Source organism: Rattus norvegicus, chromosome 10, assembly GCF_021556685.1.
Source record: "Rattus norvegicus strain SHRSP/BbbUtx chromosome 10, alternate assembly SHRSP_T2T, whole genome shotgun sequence".
NCBI lineage: Eukaryota > Metazoa > Chordata > Mammalia > Rodentia > Muridae > Rattus > Rattus norvegicus.
In genome coordinates, this window is record NC_141543.1 from 48829744 (window position 1) to 48855219 (window position 25476).

The 25476-nt window shown below is 41.4% G+C and overlaps 2 protein-coding genes and 1 pseudogene across 3 annotated transcripts; 1 reads left to right on the forward strand and 2 right to left on the reverse strand.

The window, feature by feature from the left end:
- Positions 1-11807: 11807 nt before the first annotated feature.
- On the reverse strand, positions 11808-12761 carry Or2t43 (olfactory receptor family 2 subfamily T member 43). The gene has a single exon (XM_087574972.1). The coding sequence runs from the start codon at positions 12750-12752 to the stop codon at positions 11808-11810; it is 945 nt and encodes a 314-aa protein (XP_087431098.1). The 5' UTR covers positions 12753-12761.
- Positions 18079-18376, reverse strand: Or2t51-ps1 (olfactory receptor family 2 subfamily T member 51, pseudogene 1; annotated as a pseudogene).
- Olr1428 (olfactory receptor 1428) lies at positions 20745-25397 on the forward strand. 2 transcript variants are annotated; one of them, XM_087570301.1, is made up of 2 exons: positions 20745-20776; positions 23865-25397. In XM_087570301.1, exon 2 carries the CDS (start codon positions 23874-23876, stop codon positions 24837-24839), a length of 966 nt encoding a protein of 321 aa, XP_087426427.1. In that variant the 5' UTR covers positions 20745-20776; positions 23865-23873; the 3' UTR covers positions 24840-25397. The 2 variants fall into 2 exon arrangements, with proteins under 2 accessions (XP_087426427.1, NP_001000011.1); NM_001000011.1 differs by lacking the exon at positions 20745-20776 and having other exon boundaries at positions 23892-24839.
- Positions 25398-25476: the final 79 nt, after the last annotated feature.

The following is a 25476-nucleotide window of genomic DNA, read 5'->3' on the forward strand; positions in this document are numbered from 1 at the left end:
CAGATTCAATGTAATCCCCATCAAAAGTCCAATCCAATTCTTCATAGAATTAGAACAATTTACAGATTCATCTGGAATAACAAAAAACCCAGGATAGCTAAGACTATCCTCAACAATAAAAGGACTTCTGGGGGAATCACTATCCCTGAACTCATGCAGTATTACAGAGCAATAATGATTAAAAAAACCTGTATAGTATTGGTACAGAGACAGACAGATAGACCAGTGAAATAGAACTAAAGACCGAGAAATGAATCCACACATCTATGGTCACTTGATTTTTGACAAAGGAGCAAAAACCATCCAATGGAAAAAAGATAGAGGTTGAATGAAATCTCACCATATGAATATGCACCATAAATGTTGCATATGAGATTATGTTTGTGTGCTTGTCTTCTCTTTGTTTTGTTGCAAAATGATTAGTTTCTTGCTTTTTCTAGTGTGTAGCTTGCCTTCTTGTGTTGGGCTTTACCATTTATTATCCTTTGTATGGCTGGATTTGTAGAAAGATATTGTGTAAATTGGGTTTTTTCTTGGAATATCTTGGCTTCTCCATCTATGTTAATTGAGTTTTGCTGGATACAGTAACCTGGGCTGGCATTTGTGTTCTCTTAGGGTCTGTATGACATCTGTCCAGGATCTTCTGGCTTTCATAGTCTTTGGTGAGAAGTCTGGTGTAATTCTAGTAGCTCTGTCTTCATACGTTTCTTGACCTTTTCCCCTTACTGCTTTTAATATTCTTTTTTTGTTTTGTGCATTTGGTGTTTTAACTATTATGTGATGGGAGGAGTTTCTTTTCTGGTCCAATCTATTTGGAGTTCTGTAGGCTTCTTGTATGTTTATGGGCATCTCTTTCTTTAGGTTAGGGAAGTTTTCTTCTATGATTTTGTTGAAGATATTTACTGGTCCTTTGAGCTGGTAGTCTTCACTCTCTTCTATACCTGTTATCCTTAGCTGTGATCTTCTCATTGTGTCCTGGATTTCCTGTATGTTTTGGGCCAGTAGCTTTTTCCATTTTCCATTATTTTTGACAGTTTTGTCGATGATTTGTGTGGAATCCCCTGGTCCTCATATTCTCTCTTCTATCTCTTGTATTTGTTGGTGATGCTTGTATCTATGGCTCCTTGTCTCTTCCTTTGGTTTTCTATATCCAGGGTTGTTTCCCTTTGTTCTTTCATTATTGCTTCTATTTTCATTTTTAATTCTTTCACCTGTTTGATTGTGTTTTCCTGTCATTCTTTCAGGGACTTCTGTGATTCCTCTCTATAGGCTTCTACTTGTTTATTTGTGTTTTCATGCATTTCTGTAAGGGAGTTCTTTATGTCTTTCTTGAAGTCCTCCATCATCATGATCAAATGTGATTTAAAATCAAGATCTTGCTTTTCTGATGTGCTTGGATATTTAGTGTTTGCTTTGGTGGGAGAATTGGGCTCCGGTGTTGCCATGTAGTCTTGGTTTCTGTTGCTTTGGATCCTGCACTTGCCTCTCGCCATCAGGTTCTCTCTGGTGTTACTTTGTTCTGCTATTTCTGACAGTGGCTAGACTGCTATGGGCCTGTGTGTCAGGAGTGCTGTAGACTTGTTTTCCTGTTTTCTTTCAGCCAGTTATGGGAACAGAGTGTTCTGCTTTCAGGCTGTCTACTGATCTTCAGCTGTTCCTGTGGGTGTGTGTCCTGAGTCCACCATGCAGGTCACTTGGAGCAGAAAAGTTGGTCCTACCTCTACTTCGGGCCTGAAGTCGCTACTTAGTGCTGGGTTTCAACTCTCCATGAGGGCAGAAACCAGAAGGGCCTGCCCCGTCTTTTCTAGGGTGTCTAGAATCAGACATGCGGGCAGAGAGTAGTCTCCTCTGGCTTCCCAGGAATGTCTGCCCCTCTGAAGGTCTAGCTCTCCCTCCCTCGGGATTTGGGTGCAGGGAGCTGTTTGACTGGTTCTCTTCAGATCTGGGTGCAGTCTGGACCGCAGGGCACCTGCAGCTTGAGTACCCCTATCTTCCTGTTCCCAGAGGCCCTATGCAATTTCTTCTTGGGCCAGGGATGTGGGCAAGGGTGGGTAGTACTGGAGGTCTCTCCTGCCCTGCAGTCTCAGGGGTGCCAACCTGTCTGGCGATGAGCTCTCTCTCCCATGCGGTTTGGAACAAGGAGCTGTGGGCTGGGATCAGTGAGGTTTAGGCTCCAGCTAGAAACTATAAGTGTCCAGTCACAGAGGAATTTGGCCTTGTGTGTCCTGAGTCCAACAGGCAGGTCACTTGGAGCAGAAAAATTGGTTTTACCTCTGGTCTGAAGTCACTCCTCGGGGGTGGGTTTCAGCTGTCCGTGAGGGTAGCAACCAGAAGGGCATGGCCCACCTTTTGTCGGGTCCCTGATACTGTTGTTATGTCTCCCTTTTCATTTCTGATTTTCTTAATTTGGATACACTCTCTGTGTCCTCTGGTTAGTCTGACTAAGGGTTTATCTATCTTGTTGATTTTCTCAAAGAACCAGCTCCTGCTTTTTTTTTTTTTGATTCTTTTTATAGTCCTTTTTGTTTCTACTTGGTTGATTTCAGCTCTGTGTTTGATTATTTCCTGCCTTCTACTCCTCTTGGGTTTATTTATTTCTTTTTTTCCTCTAGATCTTTAAGGTGTTCTGTCAAGCTGCTGACATATGCTCTCTCCTGTCTCTTTTTGCAGGCACTCAGAGCTTTGAGTTTTCCTCCTAGTACCACTTTCATTGTGTCCTATAAGTTTGGGAATGTTGTTACTTCATTTTCATTAAATTCTGTCTTTACTTTCTTTTTTTATTTCTTCCTTGTCCAAGTTTTCATTGAGTAGAGCATTGTTCAACTTCCACGTATATGTGGGCTTTCTGTCATTATTGTTGTTATTAAAGACCAGTCTTAGTTTGAGATGATCTGATAGGATGCACGGGATTATTTCTATCTTCCTGTATCTGTTGAGGCCTGTTTTGTGACTGATTATATGGTCAATTTTGGAGAAGGTTCCATGAGGTGCTGAGAAGAAGGTATATCCTTTTTTTAAGGATGGAATATTCTGTAAATATCTGTTAAATCCAATTGGTTCATAACTTCTGTTAGTTTCTCTATGTCTCTGTTTAATTTCTGTTTCCATGATCTTTCCAGTGATGAGAGTGTGGGGTTGAAATCTCCTACTTTCATTTTGTGAGGTGCAATGTGTACTTTGAGTTTAAGTAAGGTTTCTTTTATGTATGTAGGTACCCTTGCACTTGGAGCATAGATATTTAGGATTGAGAGTTCATCTTGGTGGATTTTTCCTTTGATGAATATGAAGTGTCCTTTCTTATCTTTTTTAATGACTCTTGGTTGAAAGTCAATTTTATTTGATATTAAAATGGCAACTCCAGCTTGTTTCTTTGGACCATTTGCTTGGAAAATTTTTCCCAGCCATTTATTCTGAGGTAGTGTCTGTCTTTGTCTCTGAGGTGTGTTTCCTGCATGCAGCAAAATGCTGGGTCCTCTTTTTGTATCCAGTCTGTTAGTCTATGTCTTTTTATTGGGGAATTGAGTCTGTTGATGTTGAGAGATAGTAAGGAATAGTGATTGTCGCTTCCTGCCATTTTCGTTGTTAGAGGTGGAATTATGTTTGCTTGTCTCTCTTTTTGTTTCATTGCAAAGAAATTATATTCTTGCTTTTTGTATGGTGTAGTTTCTCTCCTTGAGTTGGAGTTTTCCATCTATTATCCTTTGTAGGGCTGGATTTGTAGAAAGATATTGCATAAATTTGGTTTTGTCATGGAATATCTTGGTTTCTCCATCTATGTTAATTGAAAGTTGTGCTGGATACAGTAACTTGGGCTGCCATTTGTGTTCTCTTAGGGTCTGTATGACATCTGTCCAGGATCTTCTGGCTTCCATAGTCTCTGATAAGAAGTCTGATGTAATTCTTATTGGTCTGCCTTTGTATGTCACTTGACCTTTTTCCTTTACTGCTTTTAATATACTTTGTTTTGTGCATTTGGTGTTTTAACTATTATGTGACAGGAGGAATTTCTCTTCTGGTCCAATCTATTTGGAGTTCTGTAGGCTTCTTGTTTGTTTATGGGCATCTCTTTCTTTCAGTTAGGGAAGTTTTCTTCTATAATTTTGTTGAATGTATTTACTGGTCCTTTGAACTGGCAGTCTTCACTTTCTTCTATACCTATTATCCTTAGGTTTGATCTTCTCTTTGTGTCCTGGATTTCCTGTATGTTTTGGCCTAGGAGCTTTTTTCATTTTACATTTTCTTTTGACAGTTTTGTCAATGTTTTCTATGGTATCTTCTGCCCCTGAGATTCTCTCATCTATCTCTTGTATTCTGTTGGTGATGCTTGTATCTATGGCTTCTTGTCTCTTTCTTTGGTTTTCTATATCCAGGGTTGTCTCCCTTTGTACTTTCTTTATTGTTTCTATTTCCATTTTCAATTCCTCCACCTGTTTGGTTGTGTTTTCCTGTAATTCTTTCAGTGATTTTTGTGTTTCCTCTCTAAGGGCTTTTACTTGTTTACTTGTGCTTTCCTGCATTTCTCTAAGGGAGTTCTTTATGTCTTTCTTAAACTCCTTCATCATTATCAAAAATATGATTTCAAATCTAAATCTTGCTTGTCTGGTTTGTTTGGATATTCAGTATTTTCTTTGGTGGGAGTACTGGGCTCTGATGATGCCAAGTAATCTTGGTTTCTGTTGATTAGTTCCTGTGCTTGCCTCTAGCCATTGGGTTTTCTCTGGTGTTTGCTTGTCTTGCTGTTTCTGGAAATGACTTGGCCTTGCTGTAGGCCTCTGTGAAAGCACTCCTGTAGAACTATTTTCCTGTTTTCTTTCAGCCTTTCCTGAGAACAAGTGCTCTGCTCTCAGCTGTGGTGGTGCTCCTGAAGACTGTCTTCCAGCTCTAGGTGTGGGCAGGAATGAAAGGGTCCTGCCCCTGATTTCTTGTGTAGGTTCTTGCACCCAGTGGGCACAGTTGGCACTATTTGATTTCCTCTTGGGTTTGGACTGTGGACAGAGGGTATTCTCCTCTGACTTCTCAGGAGTATCCACACTTCTGAGTTTCCAGCTCTCCCCCCATGGGATTTGGGTGCAGGGAGCTGTTTTGCTGGATAAGTTCGGTCCTGGGTGCAGACCAGAACCATGGTTACTAGTGGTTGTCTGTTCCTATATCCCTCTGTCCAGAGGCAGTGTGCAGTTTCCCCTTGTACCAGGGATGAGGGCTGTGGTGTGCAGAAGTGGCAGTCTGTCCTGCAGCCTCAGGATGTCTGCACTCCTGGGTGGTCTGCTTTCTTCTCCACGGGATTTGGGTGCAGGGAACTATGGGATGGTATCAGTTCACTTCCGGGTACAGCCAGGAACAAGAAGTTCCCTGACCCAGAGGACTTCTGCCTCTGTGTATCCTGAATCTACCAGGCAGGTCAATTGGTAGCAGAAAGGTGGGTCTTACCTCTGCTCTCAGCTGTGGTGGTGCTCCTGGAGACTGTCTTCCAGCTCTAGGCACAGGCAGGAATCAAAGGGTCCTGCCCCTGATTGCTCATGTAGGTCCTTGCACCCAGTGGGCACAGTTGACACTATGCGATTTCTCCTTGGGTCTGGACTGTAGGCAGAGGGTATTCTCCTCTGACTTCTCAGGAGTATCCACACTTCTCAGGTTCCAGTTCTCTCCCCAATGGGATTTGGGTGTAGGGAGCTGTTTTGCTGGATCAGTTCAGTCCTGGGCGCAGACCAGAACTATGGGTAGGTACCAGCAGCTGTCTGTTTCTATATCCCTCTATCCAGAGGCACTGTGCAGTTTCCCCTTGGACCAGGGATGTGGGCCGAGGTGTGTAGAGGTGGCAATCTCCCCTTGAGGCCTCAGGATGTCTACACTCCTGGGTGGTCCACTCTCTTCCCCATGGGATTTGGGTGCAGGGAACTCCAAACACAAGATTCTAAGCACCAAATTCTATTTTTTAAAATTTCATGTAACTGAGATGATAACTACAGAACACATTCCTGTAACACCAGAGGAAATGTCGTCATTGTCATTTGGTTGTCATTTCTGCTGTTTCAGTATGCATTAGTGACATTTGACCTGTCTGTCCTGGTTATCCTTTGAGGTTCTTCTCCATGTCTTAGCATCATTTTTATTTCTTGCATTTGTTTATAAAACTATTTCACATATACACATTAACTTTTAGCTTCTACATTTATGGTAATATATATTTTATGATTTCTCTTTGCTTCATGTCTTAAAGTGGCTTAAGTGTTTGGTATTTTTATTAAATAATGACAAATTTAGATCTCTTTACTCTTTTTATTTGCTTTGGTCTTCTAAAACATTTTGAATTTAGAAGTACACAACCAACTGCATTTTTGGAATTTAACTGGCATCTGTGGCTACAATAACTGTGATTTTATAGCAGCTATTGAAATTATTGTGAGCTCACTGCTTACTAAATTTTCTAAACTATAACATGTGTATTAACATAATTTTCACCTCGAAATTCTAGTTGGCAAAAACAAGCTCTACAAAGCCAAGGTATGCAAACAGAAAGGATAGGAACTATTAATGAATAGCACACATGTGTTTATTTCAAAGCTACAACAACTTAGATGGCATAGGATCCATGCAGTATTTTCAAACAATGCATACCTTTGTTCTTACATAGTTTAAGTTTTCCATTGTGGATGTAGATCCCATTTTCTCTGTTGTCCATTGCCCTGCTGCTGGACACCTAGGCTGGTCCCATGACTGAGCCATAATACACAGCACCATGACAAACACTGATGCACACTTATCTCTGTTCTTTCCTGACTTAGAGGCCAGCAGGGAAATAGGAAGAAGTGATCACATGGTAGATCTTTAAATTCTATTCTTCTTGATTGTGTGTATATGGTGTGAATGTGTGTTTGCATATATGAGTGGGCACATGTATGTGAGGATGAATGCATTCTTCTGCATGTGGCTGCTCAAGATTAACAGCTGATATCTTTCTCAGCTCTTTGAGAAAGTCCACTGGTGATATGAAACTGGGGTAATGACTGATGTGGCTTCTTTGATGAATGGGGGACTCTGGCCTAAGTTAAACAGCCTTAAGTTAACTTCACTGTTAACATCACTAGACGAGGCAGGAGCCAACAATAGCTAGAATAGACGATGTATTTTTTTTAAATATCCAAATTAAAGTCCACTGGAATTTATGGATAGACTCACAGGAGCCTCTACTGAACTCTTTTGTTCTCCATGGCTGGACATGAGAGGGTTGAACCCAGGGCACTATGGCTATAGAACTGATGTTTTTGTTTTTTTTTTTCTTTTTGTTGTCATTGTTGCTGTTATTGTTATAAATCAACTTTCAAGAGCAGCATATATTAGAATGTCAGAGTCCAGACTCTTTTTTTTTTTATTAACTTGAGTATTTCTTATATACATTTCGAGTGTTATTCCCTTTCCCGGTTTCCGGGCAAACATCCCCCTCCCCCTCCCCTTCCTTATGGGTGTTCCCCTCCCCACCCCCCCCATTGCCGCCCTCCCCCCAACAGTCTAGTTCATTGGGGGTTCAGTCTTAGCAGGACCCAGGGCTTCCCCTTCCACTGGTGCTCTTACTAGGATATTCATTGCTACCTATGAGGTCAGAGTCCAGGGTCAGTCCATGTATAGTCTTTAGGTAGTGGCTTAGTCCCTGGAAGCTCTGGTTGCTTGACATTGTTGTACTTTTGGGGTCTCGAGCCCCTTCAAGCTCTTCCAGTTCTTTCTCTGATTCCTTCAACGGGGGTCCTATTCTCAGTTCAGTGGTTTGCTGCTGGCATTTGCCTCTGTATTTGCTGTATTCTGGCTGTGTCTCTCTGGAGCGATCTACATCCGGCTCCTGTCGGTCTGCACTTCTTTGCTTCATCCATCTTGTCTAATTGGGTGGCTGTATATGTATGGGCCACAGGTGGGGCAGGCTCTGAATGGGTGTTCCTTCAGTCTCTGTTTTAATCTTTGCCTCTCTCTTCCCTGCCAAGGGTATTCTTGTTCCCCTTTTAAAGAAGGAGTGAAGCATTCACATTTTGATCATCCGTCTTGAGTTTCATTTGTTCTAGGCATCTAGGGTAATTCAAGCATTTGGGCCAATAGCCATTTATCAATGAGTGCATACCATGTATGTCTTTCTGTGATTGGGTTAGCTCACTCAGGATGATATTTTCCAGTTCCAACCATTTGCCTATGAATTTCATAAAGTCATTGTTTTTGATAGCTGAGTAATATTCCATTGTGTAGATGTACCACATTTTCTGTATCCATTCCTCTGTTGAAGGGCATCTGGGTTCTTTGCAGCTTCTGGCTATTATAAATAAGGCTGCGATGAACATAGTGGAGCACGTGTCTTTTTTATATGTTGGGGCATCTTTTGGGTATATGCCCAAGAGAGGTATAGCTGGATCCTCAGGCAGTTCAATGTCCAATTTTCTGAGGAATCTCCAGACTGATTTCCAGAATGGTTGTACCACAGACTCTTTTTTAAAAGGAATTATTTATTCGCTTTATGTATATGAGTAGACTGTGGTTATCTTCAGACATACCAGAAGTGGACATCAGATTCCATTACAGATGGTTGTGAGCTACCATGTGGTTGCTGGGAATTGAACTCAGGACCTCTGGAAGAGCAGTTGGTGTTCTTAACTGCTGAGCCACCGCTGTAGCCCAACTGATGATATATTTAGGTGAAATTGTTAAATAAAAAACAGAATGGCAGTGGCTGGCTCAGGAAATGAGCTGGTGTATAATTACCCTTCAAAAGTGATCTTTGGGGTTGGGGATTTAGCTCAGTGGTAGAGCGCTTGCCCAGGAAGCGCAAGGCCCTGGGTTCGGTCCCCAGCTCCAAAAAAAAAAAAAAAAAAAAAGAACCAAAAAAAAAATTTCTGGGGTTGGGGATTTAGCTCAGTGGTAGAGCGCTTGCCTAGCAAGCACAAGGCCCTGGGTTCGGTCCCCAGCTCAAAAAAAAGTGATCTTTGGTATGAGAGAGGCTTTGAGACAATGGCCAGGTCTTGAGGTGGGAGGAATATTACAAAGAAATAGCACATCAGTTTAAAGATGGCATTTCTCTTTCTGATTGTGACATAAATGGTCTAGTTATTTCTACAATAATCTTTGAATTATGAGTTCCCATGAATTGGCTTATACTTTTCATCCTTCCTCCCAGCAATATTTGTTACATGGGGAAAGGACAATTCTGTTTGGAAGGAAATAAAAAAGAAACCATGTTGTAGTCTGACATTTTCTGCAAGGTGGGTTTATATTTACTTTGCCAAACTACAATCCGGTATAAAACCAACACAACAAACCAAATAAAAATCTGAGCAATAAATAAGAATTACATAAATTTAGAAGCTGAAGAATAAACTTTCTTAGAATTGCAACTAGCCATTCTATATGAAATTGCAACCATGTGGCCAAGCTGAACGGAAAGCTAAAAGAAAGTGAATTACTCTAAGCATCAAATTAAATGACTCATAGAGTAATGGAAGGGCAGAGAGGCAACATGCAGGAAGCCCAGTTGAATGATGATTCCAGTTCTGGTAGATTCAGAACCCTGTTTCTCTCATTTGCTGCTTTTCTTTCTTCAGCCTCACTGCTTTCTCTCTAATTTAGCTTCAGGTATGACACTCCTGTAACATGTTACATATAAACGCAGTGTTAGATACAGAGAGTGGAAACACTTCATACCCAAATCAGAATGGATGCACTAGGTATCTCTCTTAAAGACAAGAAGTTGAATGCTCTACTCAATGATACCTTGGGCAAGGAAGAAAGAAAGGAAGAAATAACAGACTTTTTAGAAATTAATGAAAATGAAGGCACAACATACCCAAAATTTTGGGACACAATTGAAGCAGTGCTAAGAGGAAAACTCATACCTTTGAGTGCCTCTAAAAAGAAACTGGAAAGAGCATACAGTAGCAGCTTGACAATACACCTTAAAGCTCTAGAATAAAAAGAAGAAAACACATTCAAGAGGAATAGACTGCAGGAAATAATCAAACTCAGGGCCGAAATCAACCAAGTAGAAACAAAAAGAACTATACAAAGAATCAACAAAAACCAGGAGATGGTTCTTCTAGAAAATCAACAAGATAGCTAAACTTTCAGCCATACTAACCAGAGGGCACAAAGAGTGTACCCAAATTATCAAAGTCAGAAATGAAATCTGAGGAAAACAGAATCTGAGGAAATTAAAAAAAATCATCAGATCCTACTATAAAAGTCTATATTCAACATAACTGGAAAATCTGGATGAAATGGACAATTTTCTAGACAGATACCAGTTATCAAAGTTAAATCCGAAACAGATAAAACAGCTAAACAACCCCCATAACTCCTAAAGAAGGAGAAGCTGTTGTTAAAAGTTTCCGAACCAAAAAAAAAAAAAAAAAAAAAAAAGCCCAGGACTAGATGGGTTTACTGCAGAATTCTATCCGACCTTCATAGAAGACCTAATACCAATACTGTCAAACTATTCCACAGAATATAAACAGGAGGAACACTACCCAATTTCTTCTCTGAAGCCACAATTATGCTTATACCTAAATCACAGAAAGACCCAACAAAGAAAGAGAACCTCAGACCAATTTCCCTATGGAATAGTAACAGAAAGATGCTCAATGAAATTCTTGCAAACTAAACCCAAGAACACATCAAAACGATCATCCATCGTTGTAAAGTAGGCTTCATCCCAGGGAGGCAGGGATGGTTCCAAATTTAGAAATCCATCAACGTGATCCACTATGTAAAAAAAACTCAAAGGAAAAAAAAACCATGGTCATCTCATTAGATGCTGAGAAATTTAACACCCCTTCCTGTTGAAAGACTTGGAAAGATCAGGAATTCAAGGCCCATACCTAAACATAGTAAAAGTCATATACAGCAAACCAGTAGCCAACATCAAACTAAATGGAGAGAAAACTTGAAGCACTTCCACTAAAATCAGAGACTAGACAAGGCTGCTCACTCTCTTTCTTATTCAATATAGTTCTTGAAGTTCTAGCCAGAGCAGTCAGACAACAAAAGGTGGTCAAAGGGAGAAAATTGGAAAGGAAGAGGTCAAAATATCACTATTTGCAGATGATATGATAGTATACATTTTATGAGATTTTGGAAAATGTCCTTTTGGGGGAACCTTGAGTTCGGGTTCCTGGGGCATGGTCTCTTACATTTGGCTTAAAAATCAGGTATTCCTGGTATCCTTTGAAGAGAAGACGTCTTTGGTTTGGGGGCATGTATTAGTATGCAAGTACAGCTACCCAGACTATTTGAAACACTGGGATACTTGAACTCTCCAGTCTTAAATTTCTTTTAACCATTATGTTTATTTATCATTATACAGGAGCTAAAGGGAGAAAACTATATTTTGCTCTTTTTAAAATTTAATTTCAAATTATCAAGAAAATACAGAGAACTAACTCAATATGTTATTTATCTCAATTCGCCCCTAGTTCACATTGCTAAGCACATTTCCTTCAACTCAATCTGTGCTTCATCAGTTGAGCACATCATGACCATTTATTGCTCAATATAACATAATCGTTGAATGGTAAGACCCTACAAAGTACCAAAAGTAAGAAAGCCATTGTTAACTTCACAAAATATAACCAAGACATAATACAAATAGAGTTTGTGAATGGAGGAGAAGTATGTTAATGAAGAAATTTTAAGGATAGAGAAAGTTCTTCAGAAAAGGATGAATATGAAATGAGAGAAGAGAAATCATGAATAACCTTATGAATCATGCATAATCATGAATAATGCATGAGACCTGCATCAACAGATGGATAGAGACAGGGTAAAGGAATACATAATCCAGATTACTTTACAATTTCTTGGAAGAGGATGCTCATACCCAACAATTTCTTCACAGCTTCTGTGACATTCTTATTCCTAAAACTGTAGATTAGTGGGTTCAACAGAGGTGTGAGTATGGTGTAAAACACACACACCACCATGTCCTTCTCAGGGGAGTGGAGGGAGTTAGGTAGCATGTAGGTGTAGATTGCAGTGCCATAGAAGAGAATGACCACAGTCATGTGGGAGGAGCAGGTGGCAAGGGCCTTCCTTCTGCCCTCTGCTGAGTTCATCCTGAGAACAGTGAGGAGGATGGATGAGTAGGATCCTGAAATGACTGTCACGGGGATGAGAATCATGAGCACACAGCACACATACATGAGGGTCTCATACAGCCAGGTGTCTGAGCAGGAGAGCTTTGTCACAGCACGGACCTCACAGAAGAAGTGATAGATCTCCCGGGATCCACAAAATGGGAAGGTCATGGTGACAGGGGTGAACATGAAGCCATCTAAGGATCCCAGGAGCCAACAGGAAGATATCAGGAGAAGACATACCCTGTGGTTCATAAGAACAGGATACCGGAGTGGATGACAGATGGCCACATAGCGATCATAAGACATGGCAGCTAGAAGCAAAAATTCTGACCCTCCTAGTGACAGGTACAAGAACATCTGCATTCCACAGGCAGCAGCTGAGATCCTGTGGTTCCTCAGGACGTGGTCCATGAGCATCTTGGGCACAGTGACAGAAATGTACATCATGTCCATGAGGGACAGCTGGCTGATAAAAAAGTACATGGGTATGTGGAGATGGGTGTCAAAGAGGATCAGTAGGATCAGGAGGGCATTCCCAGAAAAGGCCATCAGGAAAACCACAAATATGACCCCAGCAAGCAGGGCAGGGTGTTTGGATTGACTGAAGAGTCCCACCAGGGTGAAACCTGACTGTCCAGTGTAGTTGTTCATTAAGGTTGTGCTGTTCCTGGGTATCTCCTAGGCAACCAAGAAACTTTGGGGTTAGTGACTATCTACTCTTCAACATGGAAACCTACTGTGTTGAGAAAGTTCTCTGGGATTGTAGATCAGAGAATGATAACTGTGTAAAAGTTAGGAGATTTGAAAACACAAGAATCATATTTTTGGTTAGAGTCATAACAACTCATATTAGAACTATCACAGTTCATGGTGGCGACCCTTTGCATGACAAATAGTGTTCTCTGTCAACAAGTTCTTCAAATTGGTGGGCTTTTTTGCTCTTAATAAACAGAATGAATTACTGACCAAACAAACAAACAAAAGGTAATGAAAGAAAAACGTAAGCAAGAAACCAAACACATTATTAAGAAAATAGTAATGAATACACAAGTTGTTGTTAAGAACTACTGCAGAGTTTCTTCTAGTATTAACATAGTTTATTAATATTTATTAATATTAACATACTCTCCTGTTTGGTATTTATTCAAGAACTCAGTTTTTAGAATAATATGTTAAAATGCCTTAACTGAATAATGCATAGAGTTTATTGGATTTGAAGAGATCCACATCTATTTGTTTGGATAAATAAATGCTCTTTAAACATATATTCATATAAATATATTTATATAAAAATGTAGACATAAAAATACACATACTATGCTCGCTTATGCTATGCTGGTTAGACAGTGGGAAGCATCACCCTCTTCAAGTCTTTGCTTCTCCTAGTTCATCTCCTCACAGATTGTCCATTTGCTCTAAGTTTCATCAGGAGGCTGAGAGTTTAGCAGTCACTGCTGGTTGCCAGACCAGGGAAGCAGCATCTCCGTGGACTGTCAGCCACTTCCTCATGGAGTGTGAGGACAAAGAACACAGCCCTGAGATGTTCTTGCAGCGGTTCATAGATCCCTTCACTCCACACTCACCGTGCCTCTGTCTTAGATCCTGAGAGAAATCCACTGATACATTAACCTTGATTTCACTAAACAAGGTCATATACTGAGAAAATAGTACAAGAATGGGAGCTAAACTTGAAGGTTTCAATAGGTACAATAATGAAAAACAGCACCAGACAGAATGTATCCAGTCTTCCTGACCAGGCTCAGTGAATGACTCTTCTACATATACTTTTAAGAGCAGAGATTTTTAAGGTTTTTTTTTTAATTTCTGCATGAGTAGATAGTACATTTTGGCAACTATAAGCAATAGGAAGGAAATGAAATCTCTTCTTTCGGAGATGGTAGCAATTGTGTCAATGGAGGGGTTGTTGGGACAGCAATCACAGGGCTCAGCAACATTTTATATCTATGTCATGATTCTAAAAACGAAAACAGAAGGGCAAAACTGATACTGAAGTCTTAAAGAGCCATGTTCTGCCTGAGCTGAGAGGTTCTTGATGCCTTTATAAGTGTGGCAGGGAGATCTGAGACCTATGGGAAGAGATGGGGAGAGAGAGAGAGAGAGAGAGAGAGAGAGAGAGAGAGAGAGAGAGAGAGAGAGAGAGAGAGAGAGAGAAAGGAAATAGACTAAGAGATAGGGAGAAACGAGACAGTTTTCCATTTTACAGACATATATTGGTGAAAGGAAACTCAGATCTATTCAACAATGTAAGCTTTTCAACACTCACCTTATGTTTTTCTGTTGACTCAGTTTATGGTGCTGGACACAGTGAAGAGAGACAGGGAGGGAGCCCCAGGCTCTGAGAAGCCCTGAACACTGTCCGCTGGGTGAGTGGAGATCAGGAGGCAGATATGGGCAGGGTTTTTTTTTTAGGATGGTCAGATTTCTTCTCTTAAGTGGAGATCGCTGTAATCAGGGTCTCCAGGCAGCAGTGAGACTAGGAATGTGGTGTTTGCAGAAGGCAAGGAATTAGCAGCTCTCTTGTCCTTATTGCTGTGCCATCTGATGCCATGTGAACAGCTTGGTGCACTGTGAACCCTTTGCATTAATGAAGGAAGAGCAATGACAGAGTAACATTCCAAGCCAGCAGCTGCTGTGAGCCTCCCTGATGCTTCCATGGGACTCACCACACTCTTCTCTTTTCTACATAAGAAGCCCAGGGACTCAGGTATCTGCCTCATGCCACACAACCACTGACAGAGTCAGGGCTTACCCTGTCAGTGGCCACAGAATAAGCACCTGTCTGAGTTCTATGGGAAACCCTACTTCTCTAGGAACATATTGTGTGAATTTATGTCACCTACTTCACATGATATGATTACAGATTATTTTTTCATTGTTCTAACCCTCAAAATAGGCCCACACTTGAAATTAAATAAATAACACAGGGCACAGTTCTGGAAAACTAATGCATTGTCATACAAATACTTAAAACTATAGAAGGAAGAGTGGGTGTGTTGGCAGAGGCCTACTACAACCCTGGCACGTGTGATACTAAGGCAGGGGGATTACCAATGTAATGAAGACAAGGCTGGTGTGTGTGTGTGTGTAGGAAGGGTAGATAGTAGAGAGACCTTGTCTCCAAAACACCAAAAATAAGTTAATTAAAGCTGGAATCCATTTGACCTAATTCCTTGATTTTAAAAATAAAGTAAGGAAATACCAACAGGAAATGTTAGGAAGAAGCCAGGTGTGGTGGCACACGCCATTCAGTCTAGCACTCTAAGGCTGACAGAGTCAGGGAGATCTCTGAGTTTGAGTCCTGCCTAATCTACAGAATGAGTGAATGCCAGGAGCACCGGTTTAAAAAAAAAGGCCAGACATTCTTTTCTTCATATGAAAAGTAGTTAATAAATCATAAAACAAACCCCACAAGTAATGAGCAGACTGTCTGGTGACCACCCTGTGCCCTGCAGATGCTCCTGGAAGGTCTACTCACCACAGACGTAGATGCAACTGTAGCCTGAGCTGTGCGGACAAAGGCACAGCAGCTGCTTATGTGCACAAGGAATAGAAGCCAAGTGATGTCATCCCAGGCTGGATCTACCAATTCCCAGAAAAAGATTTTTGTTAATCTTGCCCTCTGGGACTTTAAAGAAGAATGTAATTAAGAGAGCCAGGGATGCTAACAGAAAGTTCTAGCAAGCCTGATTTCCCCTTCTGTTTTGTTAACATGGAAAACCACAGCCATTATTAAAAATAACATGGAAATGTCACCATCATACATAACAATCTGGCCCAACCCTCGTCAGCTATTGTATGTCTAGGTCCTTGTTCAAAAAGGTAAACATGATAGGTGCATCCTGAGTGCTGCTATCAGTCACAAACCATATTCTTCAGAGCTGACTTCAGTTTAAATGTTTGATTCCTTTTCAATAGAGACCTGAAAATTAGAGAACAATCTCAAAGGACAAATGCCTGAGATAAAAATGTTCATATGCATATGACAAACAGCAGAGCAAATGGCACCCTTTAAAAAGCCACACCTGACCTGGCCTTAAGATGCAGATATGTATGAGGTATACACTGTGTGGACCAAATGGAAATAAAACAGGGTGTGGTGGGAGGTAGTAAAGACAACTCCACACTATTGATCTTATAGTCAAATTGCCCCCAACTTCTTCTGAACGCTAAAGGTCTCTGATTCCTTTCCAACATCACGGCACTGTTCAATGCCATCCTCTAGTCACACAATGTCCTCTGTCAATCCAGTCACCCCCTAAGCTCAGCCCTCTCAAGCCCCCAGCCTGCAGATGAACAGTGTGTTGACTCCTTCCACACTTAGTTTGAGTGCAGCCCTTGGTGGGGCATTGGCAGGTGATGGGGAAAGCAATGGCTTCTGGGCTGGGGCAGCTATATCAAATGCAGGTGACAGCTTAGGTTGTGTGAGTCTCTAGGCTCTGTCCAGCACCTAACAAAGCTGACAGAGGACTGTTAGGACACAGTTATCTCAGGTGCTGCATGGTGTCAGGGCAAGGCCACCTGTAGCTTCAGAGTATCCAGCATCTAATGCACAGGGAGGGGTACACGCAGTTGTCAAGGGGTCAAAATTCCACCCCAATGTCACCAGCTTGCCCTAGAAATCCTCATTCTTGTGTGACTAAGGTCCTGCATGAACTTCTCCTGATTGAAAGGTGAAAGTTTTGTAGAGTCCTGGAAACTGTGTCATGAAGATCTCTGATGTAGAAGATAAATAAAAATATGTGACATCCTATGATCACCCTATGTAATAAAGAAGCAATAAGCAAATGCTACAATGTGGAGGAATCATAGGAATTCAATGAATACAGCAATGAAAATAACAGAAGTTTCTGCACAGTGCAGTCTGTGGCCAACACAGAGAACTTACGCCGGTGTTCTGTGGAAAACGTGCTGTTGCTCTCTGGGCACCTCACTTGTCTCCTGAAGATAATTTGATAGGTGTCCTCATTCCTTTGCATCCAAAGTGTTGTATGGCTCTTCATGGCTTTAGTGAGGTCCACAAATGTCACACTTGTAGCTTTGGTGGCAGTTCCTGGAACCAAACGATGCCTGATTCTAATTCTGATTCCCTTCAGATATTCCACCCTATCACTGTTGTCCCCAGGATTGGGATCGCTGAAAATAAAAATTCAGCTTCTGTTTGTGCATTTGTCCCCAGAGAAGCAAATATTAGAGAGTTTTCCTTAGAAAAAGTGTGATTTCTATATAATTATACCTAGGTCTAAACTAAGATGGCTAAATGCTTCCAGGGTGCAAAGGATAAATACAAGGCTTAAGAGCCTAAACGGGTCACAGAGGGTCTGAGGAACTTACGCTACGGATGTAGATGATGATCCGTAAGGACCATTAAGTGATGTTAATCAAAATTCTAAGATCCAAGTTCAACAAAGCATTCATTGAAGTCATTGGAGTCTTCTGAAGTTCTTGGTCTTTTCTTGGAGAGCCTCTTTCAGAGCTGATTTAATAAAGAAAAAGTGGGTGCTTCTCATCCAGAAAGGTATTTAAGCATAAAATAGATGTATTTTAACTGAGCTTCTGTGTGTTGATCAGCCATACTTAGAGGCCTATACTGATGGGAACAGAGGGATTAAATGGGCCATGATTTTACTCTAGCCCTTCAAAGTCATCTAGCTTCCAAGGGACTGTGAGGCACCTTTTAAAGATCCCACCTTTCTACTGAATCACCTGTCCTCTTGTAGAAAGGGACTGCTGCTGCTTCACAGGGTGAAGACCAATCAGAATACGTTCTGCAAGGAAGAGAGTTAAGGAGGCGGGACATTCTCTCAGTGCTTCCAAAGAAAATTGTGGTCAGAAGGACCCTGATCTATCCCCAACTGATGGGACAATTAGCTAAAAAAAAAAGGTCAAAATATTCAGGGGCTCCTGCCTAGTCTAAATGACCAAGGCTTAACAGAAAAATAAATGTCGATTTTGGCTCTCAGTGTGCTTTTAAGCACCTAAGTGGAACTGTAACCATGGAACAGTTGTAAGACATGGCAGCCAGAAGAAAAACACTGAACTGGTTAGTGTCAGGCAGAGGAAAATCTGCAACCCACAGGCAACAGCTGAGATCTTGTGGCTCCCCAGGAACTGGTCCATGAACATCTTGGGCACAGTGACAGAAATGTACCTCATGTCTGTGGCAGACAGCTCTCTGATAAAAAAAAATACATGGGTGTGTGGAGGTGTGTGTCAGAGAGTTTCAGCAGGATCTGGACATTCCCAGATAAGACCATCAGGAAAACCAGAAATATGACCCCAACAAGTAGGGCAAAATGTTTGGACTGGAGATGTCACAGGAGTGAAATATGACTGTCCAGTGTATTTACTCATTAGGTGGTGATGTCTGTCAGTGTCTTTTCAGCAACCAAGCATGCTTTTGGGTTAGCATCATGTGACTATGGAAGGGCTGCCCATTGGTGTGTCGTTCAAGCTAACTGTGCTGACAGGAGTTCCATGGGCCTGGAGATTTGAGGTGTATTATTTATCTGTAATTTAAGAAAGATTTAAAACAGAATTCATGTCTGTGGTTATAACGACCATAACTCGTAGTAAATGTGTTACATTTCAAGACCATGACATACTCTAACTCACATAAAACTGTGCTTTATCCAACAGACCAGAGTCTGTAGGTTCACTTCCCTAGAATACAAAAACCACTGTGCCCAAATGGAAATCAAACTTATTTTCAGGATTATTTTAACGTGAGGTATGAACTGAATATGGATCTCTGTGGATTAAGGGTCAAAGATGGATTTCTATACCTGGGAACTATATTCTATGTAATGATTACACAGAAAATGTATCAAATATAATGTCTCCAAATGAATCCGAGGCCCATGAAGCCTTCACCCTAAGGGTTGTGTTACACAGAGAGGTCCTGGGTGTGTGGGGCAGCCTCCTCTCACCTGTAGTTCCAAGTGATCAGAAGGACATGGGTGTAGGACCCCATTCACTGGGCAGACCCAGGTGTGTGTGTGTGGCCATCCCTTGGGCAGCCAGTCCTCTGTGTGCTGAGCACCCATATATTACAGACTTCATGAGGACACTTCCCTCAAGAGCTGCCTCATGGCTTTGTGTTCATGTCCTTGGATTGCGAGATGTGACTGGTTCCCTTTCACACGTGTATGAATTTTGTTTTCAACAAACATCACAGGGTCTCACTCATCTGTAGATCTTATTGTTGAATCTTTCAATGAGTGTGTTTAATTAGAAGACACGGTCAAATACTGGAAACGGGGAAATTCTGATTGGTGGGAAGGGAGATTAAGATACTAAGACACGGGGACAGTGGGGGATAGTGGCATGAGTTTGAAGGAATAACTGGGAAGGAGTTTGAAGTGGGGAACGAGTGAGAGTGAGGACAGAGAAGGGATCCCCTAACACTAAGGACGTTTGAAAAGGCCATGCAGAAGCCTGACAGTCTTCTCTATGAATTTTTACAGATACATGTGCTCTTTTCAGGGGACAGACTGCCACATAACCCAGGCTTGGGTGTGGGTTATCTTATCTTGAGTTGTTTGTCGGGAGACAAAGTCCTGCACACTCCAAACCAAAGTCAGCTACTGCTGTTGCTCTTGTTTATCCTCTAGACCTTGATGGTGACATCCCAGTGTGGAAGAAACTCACACATTGCTCACAAGACGTGGAAAAATCATGTTAGTAAAGACCAGGGGGTTTTAGCCTATAGTATTAGAAGCTGCCTTATAGATGCTGCTCTTTATCTGGACTCAAAGACTATATGACGCCTCAGGGTTCCATGAAAGCTAGTTAGCACAGAGCAAGACTCCAGGTGAGTACAGCTTGGCCTCTCCATCTCCTGTGACCAAAGTGTGTGGTGTCTTAAGACTACGGATTTAGTCAGATGATGGTAATATAAATATATACATTTTTGTTGAAGCCTTTAGTCCCTTGTAAAGTGTTTTGTAATTTGCATGTCACTATTTAAAGTTAAACAAATAGCTTTAAAGAATATGGTTTGTAAATGACTTGGGACCACAGGGATGATAGGCTGGGAAGCAGGAACATGATAGAGAGGTCAAGAGGCAGTGCCTCTGACAGAGCAGCTCAATTCCAAACCTTGGCCTCCAAACTTGTGAACACTACTGGAAGTTTATATGAACACACACACACACACACACACACACACACACACACAGAGAGAGAGAGAGAGAGAGACAGAGAGACAGAGAGACAGAGAGACAGAGAGAGACAGAGACAGAGAGACAGAGAGACAGAGAGACAGAGAACACTAACCAAACTTCCAAGTGACCAAGCCTATCCTATGGGCATGCATTAGCTAATTTGTGTGTTTCATGCTTGAGATCTGTTGGCAATGTGGAAATTTCAAATCATTAATAACTCTCATTACCATTCCATTTTTTCAAGTCTAGAATTAAAAAAGACACACAGATGAAACCACAGCTGTGCAATGGAGATATCTGTCAGCTTTTATTAGCTCTATTAATTACATCTTCAAAGTCTCAAAGGATGATTATTTATAAACCCACACCTACACACCATCCCTTAGTGAGCAAAGTCCAGCCAGGGATGACATCACTTTCTTCTTATTCTTTCTGCACTTAAGCAGGCACTGCTCTGGGTCCACTTGGCCAACGCTGCCAGCAGCATCTGGGGTGAGTTGGAGCTGGCCTGAGACTCTGTAGGAATCACAACTCTTGACTTTAATATCTGCTTTCAGAATCTTCTATCAGTTCTTGGCAGTATTTCTTTAATTTTCATCTACTCTGTTTTTCTGCGGGGAACTAAATTCATTTTCTTCCAAAATCATCAAATACTATTTATTAAATGCAACGGATTTAACATGTTTTATTTACAGCCATCCAGGAACAGAAGGACATGTATGCTACTTCCTTAACTTACCTTATTGTTATGCAATAGCTGTCTTGGGACTGGAAGCTTACAGAGGGTCACAGTGATACAAAGAATTATATCATCATCCTCTCTTTCCTGTGATGAAAGGTGCAGGGCTTTGTCTAGACTTAGCAGTAGACAACAGAGCAGAAATGGGGCTTCTAAGAGAACTGAGGCAGGAGCTTAACCTGTTTCTCCACTAAGGTCAAATGTACATCTGTAGGTCAGTTGTTTTTTTCCTGTTAGGCACACATTCTGAAGTCTGAGTTTTCCCTTTGTAAATGAAGAAAATAAGGTAAGTAGGCAACTCAGGCTCCTGGGAGATGTGCTGTAGGAAGGCTGAAGGACGCACCTGTGTGCTGCTGGCTCCAGGAGCTTGTGGTGACTATACTGATGAGTGCAGGGGCTACCTGTTAGTAACCTCCAGTGTGAAGCAGCGTCTGGCTGTCCACAGGAGTTGCAAACTGGATAGTGAGGGACAGGGTTGAACAGGCTGCAATCACCATGTGTGATCCAGAGACCGTGTTCCTATTGCCCTGGGTGTCTTACTGTGAGGAATTTATTTATTTTTGTTGTCCAATTTAACAGTGGGCAACACTAAATATTTCTGGCAGCCAAGTATCAGGATAAGTTTAGGAAACTCTCACCATGGTGTAAAGGTCTCTGCAGTTGGCAGCTTTTGCTGAATTCCCCTTGCCCTGTAATCAGAGCTAAATGTTTCTCGGGGAGAGGATATATTTTCTCTGTGTTGGTGAGAATGACCAGAACTTAATATTTATCATTTTAGATATCAACAGGTTGACAGGTGGAGCTGGTCAGGATGGCTGTGAAGTTAAGAGCATTTGTTGCTTTTGCAGCAGATCCAGGTTCAGCTTTCAGCACCCACATGTCAGCACATGGCTACCAGTAAATTCTGATCTTGAGAGTCTGGCATCTTCTTCCCTTCATGGGCACCAGAACCCATGTAGTGCATATGCATACAAGCAGGAAACACACACACACAAACATTAAATATATTGAAGGAATTTTAGGTTAAAATGAATTCAGTCTGTTTCCAGAATAATGGCTTAAGTTTTGTTTGACTTCAGAAAGGCTAGGTGTACCTTGTACCTGCTTCTATTATGTTTCTGCAGCCCTTTAAACATTTCATTTCCTCATTTGTACATATTGTCTTCTATAGGCTGGCAGAAGCCTCTTTAAGCACCATCAAGTTTAAAGTCTCCTTGACAGGTTTTAGAATCTTACCTAGAGTCCAGTTCTCAGTGATGGAGCACAGGGATCCAGGAGCTCATGCCAGAGGCATCTCAGTGGTACCCAGTCTTCTCTCTGACTCTTGGACTCCAAGAGATAGAGATCGTGATGACCAACAAAGCAGATGATGGTGTCTGGCATCCACAGTCACCTCTGATCCTAGATTTGGAGCACACAGTGGGAAAATGAGGAGTTAAAATAGGAGAGGCTGAGACCCTACATGGGTGAACTTTTATACTAACCATGCTAATCAGGGCTAAATACATATATATATATATATAATATATATATGTACACACATTTATGTGTATATATTTATATACATATATAGATGCATATGTGCTTATAAATTCTTTGCTCATAGAAATGTTTATCCAACACGCATTTATGTTCTTCTGCCCTGCCCACACATTTGTTTTTCTACATTTAAACAAAATAAGCATACTTCTTAAGACACAGAAAATTTCAAATTCTAATTCTGAATTTGGCATATACATTCCTAATTTGCAGATATTTTTTTCTTATAGTTTTTTGAAAACTACATCCTTAAACAATATTTAAACTAGAGAACAAAAGTCTTGTATCTCATAATACAATCATATTACATATCTCTGAGATGGCTGTCCAGGATAGTGTGTTCTTAACTCTCTAACAGTGTGTGTGCTCACCCACTTATATCTTGGGATATTGAAAAGAAAAGTCTTCTTGTTTTGCTTTACTTAACCTTGGCAAAATTGGAAGGCAAAGATATCATCATTGTCTCAGCCTCGTCACCATCATCATCATCATCATCATCATCATCATCATCAGTGGTGTCATCATTGTCATCATTGGTGGTGGCGTCATCTTCATCATTGTCATTGTCGTCGTCGTCTTTGTCGTCATCATCATCATCATCATCATCATCATTGGCCTCATCTGCATCTTCATCATTGGTGGCAGTACCACTCCCACCATCATCTCAGCAGCATTATTTAGACAGTGTTATTTCAGATGGAGGACTGCTAGGTTGAGTGATATCTGGACTGGTGGCAATATTTGATCACTTAGTGGGTTTCTTGCCCCAAGCCTCTTAGGGTTCTTAGCATTGGTCCTTCTTGTGTGAAGGTGAGGCTCTCTCCAGCCAGCACAGAAACTCTGAGTGTACGGATCCTGGGGACTAAGGAGGACCACCTGGTTGAAATGTCTCCTTTAACTTATTACCTTAAAATATTTTTATATGAAATATACCTCAGTCTTAAAGATTTCAAGTGCATCCTTAAACCATAAAGGCCAAGGCTTATTTCATATTTTAAGGTCAGTTTTTTTCAACATAATTTTGACTTTACGTTTTGTCACTGAATCCCCAATGGGGTTAGCATGGGACAGCTTTCTCAAGCCTGTAGTACTTGAGAGAAGACATTATTTCTCGTTGGGAGAGTTCATGAGTTTGAAATATGGGAAATTTACCCTCAATAACTAATGCTTCTGACTAAGATGTGAATTAATTTGAAATCCTTAGATCTCCAGGCCCAGGGAACTTATCACAGGAAGGTTAAGGCACAAATCACTGAGCGCATATTTCTAGGACACTAATCCCAAAACTTTATTGGTTGCTAGGAGACACCCATGGACCCCACCATCTGGATGAACAACTACACTGGACAATTTTCAGATTTCACCCTGCTGGGATTCTTCAGTCAATCCAAACACCCTACCCTGCTTGCTGGAGTCATATTTGTGGTTTTCCTGATGGCCTTGTCTGGGAACGCCCTCCTGATCCTGCTGATCCTCTTTGACACACACCTCCACACACCCATGTACTTTTTTATCAGCCAGCTGTCCCTCATGGACATGATGTACATTTCTGTCACTGTGCCCAAGATGCTCATGGACCAGGTCCTGGGGAACCACAGGATCTCAGCTGCTGCCTGTGGGATGCAGATGTTTCTCTACCTGACACTAGCAGGTTCAGAATTTTTCCTTCTGGCGTCCATGTCCTATGACCGTTATGTGGCCATCTGCCATCCACTCCGGTATCCAGTCCTCATGAACTACAGGGTGTGTCTCCTCCTGTTGTCTGTCTGTTGGCTCCTGGGATCCTTAGATGGCTTCATGTTCACCCCTTTCGCCATGACATTCCCATTCTGTGGATCTCGGGAGATCCATCACTTCTTCTGTGAGGTTCCTGCTGTGACAAAGCTCTCCTGCTCAGACACCTGGCTCTATGAGACCTTCATGTATGTTTGCTGTGTGCTCATGCTTCTTATCCCTGTGACAGTCATTTCAGGATCCTACTCATCCATCCTCCTCACTGTTCTCAGGATGAACTCAGCAGAGGGCAGGAAGAAGGCTCTTGCCACTTGCTCCTCCCACATGACTGTGGTCATCCTCTTCTATGGCGCTGCTATCTACACTTACATGCTCCCTGCCTCCCTCCATACCTCTGAGAAGGACATGGTGGTGTCTGTGTTTTACACCATACTCACGCCTCTATTGAACCCACTAATCTATAGCCTTAGGAATAAGAATGTCACAGAGGCTATGAAGAAATTCTTAGGTATGAAACCCCTCCTTCGAGAAACTTTAAAGTAAGTAATTTATAAAGAATAGTTTCCTGTCCCTGTATCTACATGTCTGTTGTTCCATGCTGAGGCTAGTTGCAGGCTGCTCATATGACATGCCCTATAGCATGATGCTTTCTATCTGTCATTAAGGAACTCTATCTTGTAGCAATGTGCATTTTCTCTGCCTCGTTTTTCAGGGCATTCTATCAGAAATTGGCCCTGACTCAGTAAAATGGGCTTATCGTGTGCACTGACAGCATTGTAGGGGTCTCATTCCCTTCTCTTTTGTGTGTAATGTATAAGCTGATATTCCTGGGGTATGTCCCTTTTGTGTATAGCAAGCAGTAATGGAACATTCAATATTATTTGCCAGTATTCTCTGAAGACGTTGGCATAAATATTGTCTTGGAGATCGTTCCATGGTTTTTCGTATGTGCTTCCTTTCTGTATGTAATCATAACAGTATCAGCTTCTTGTGAGGGATTGGAATGTATTCCTCTTCCTTAATGTTCTGGAACAGTTGGAGAATTGTTATAACTACTGTAAAACTGGAATTCAGCCATTAAATCATTTTTTCCTTGTGTTTAAAACAAAGATTTTTATCTTGAAGGATATGTGTATTCTTGTGTGTATGTTTGTGTTTATATATGTGTGAGTTCTTGTGC

Coding starts and splice junctions, on each gene's coding strand:
- Olr1428 (XM_087570301.1), top strand. CDS start 23,874: ATGGACCCCACCATCTGGATGAACAACTACACTGGACAATTTTCAGAT.
- Or2t43 (XM_087574972.1), bottom strand. CDS start 12,752: ATGAACAACTACACTGGACAGTCAGGTTTCACCCTGGTGGGACTCTTC.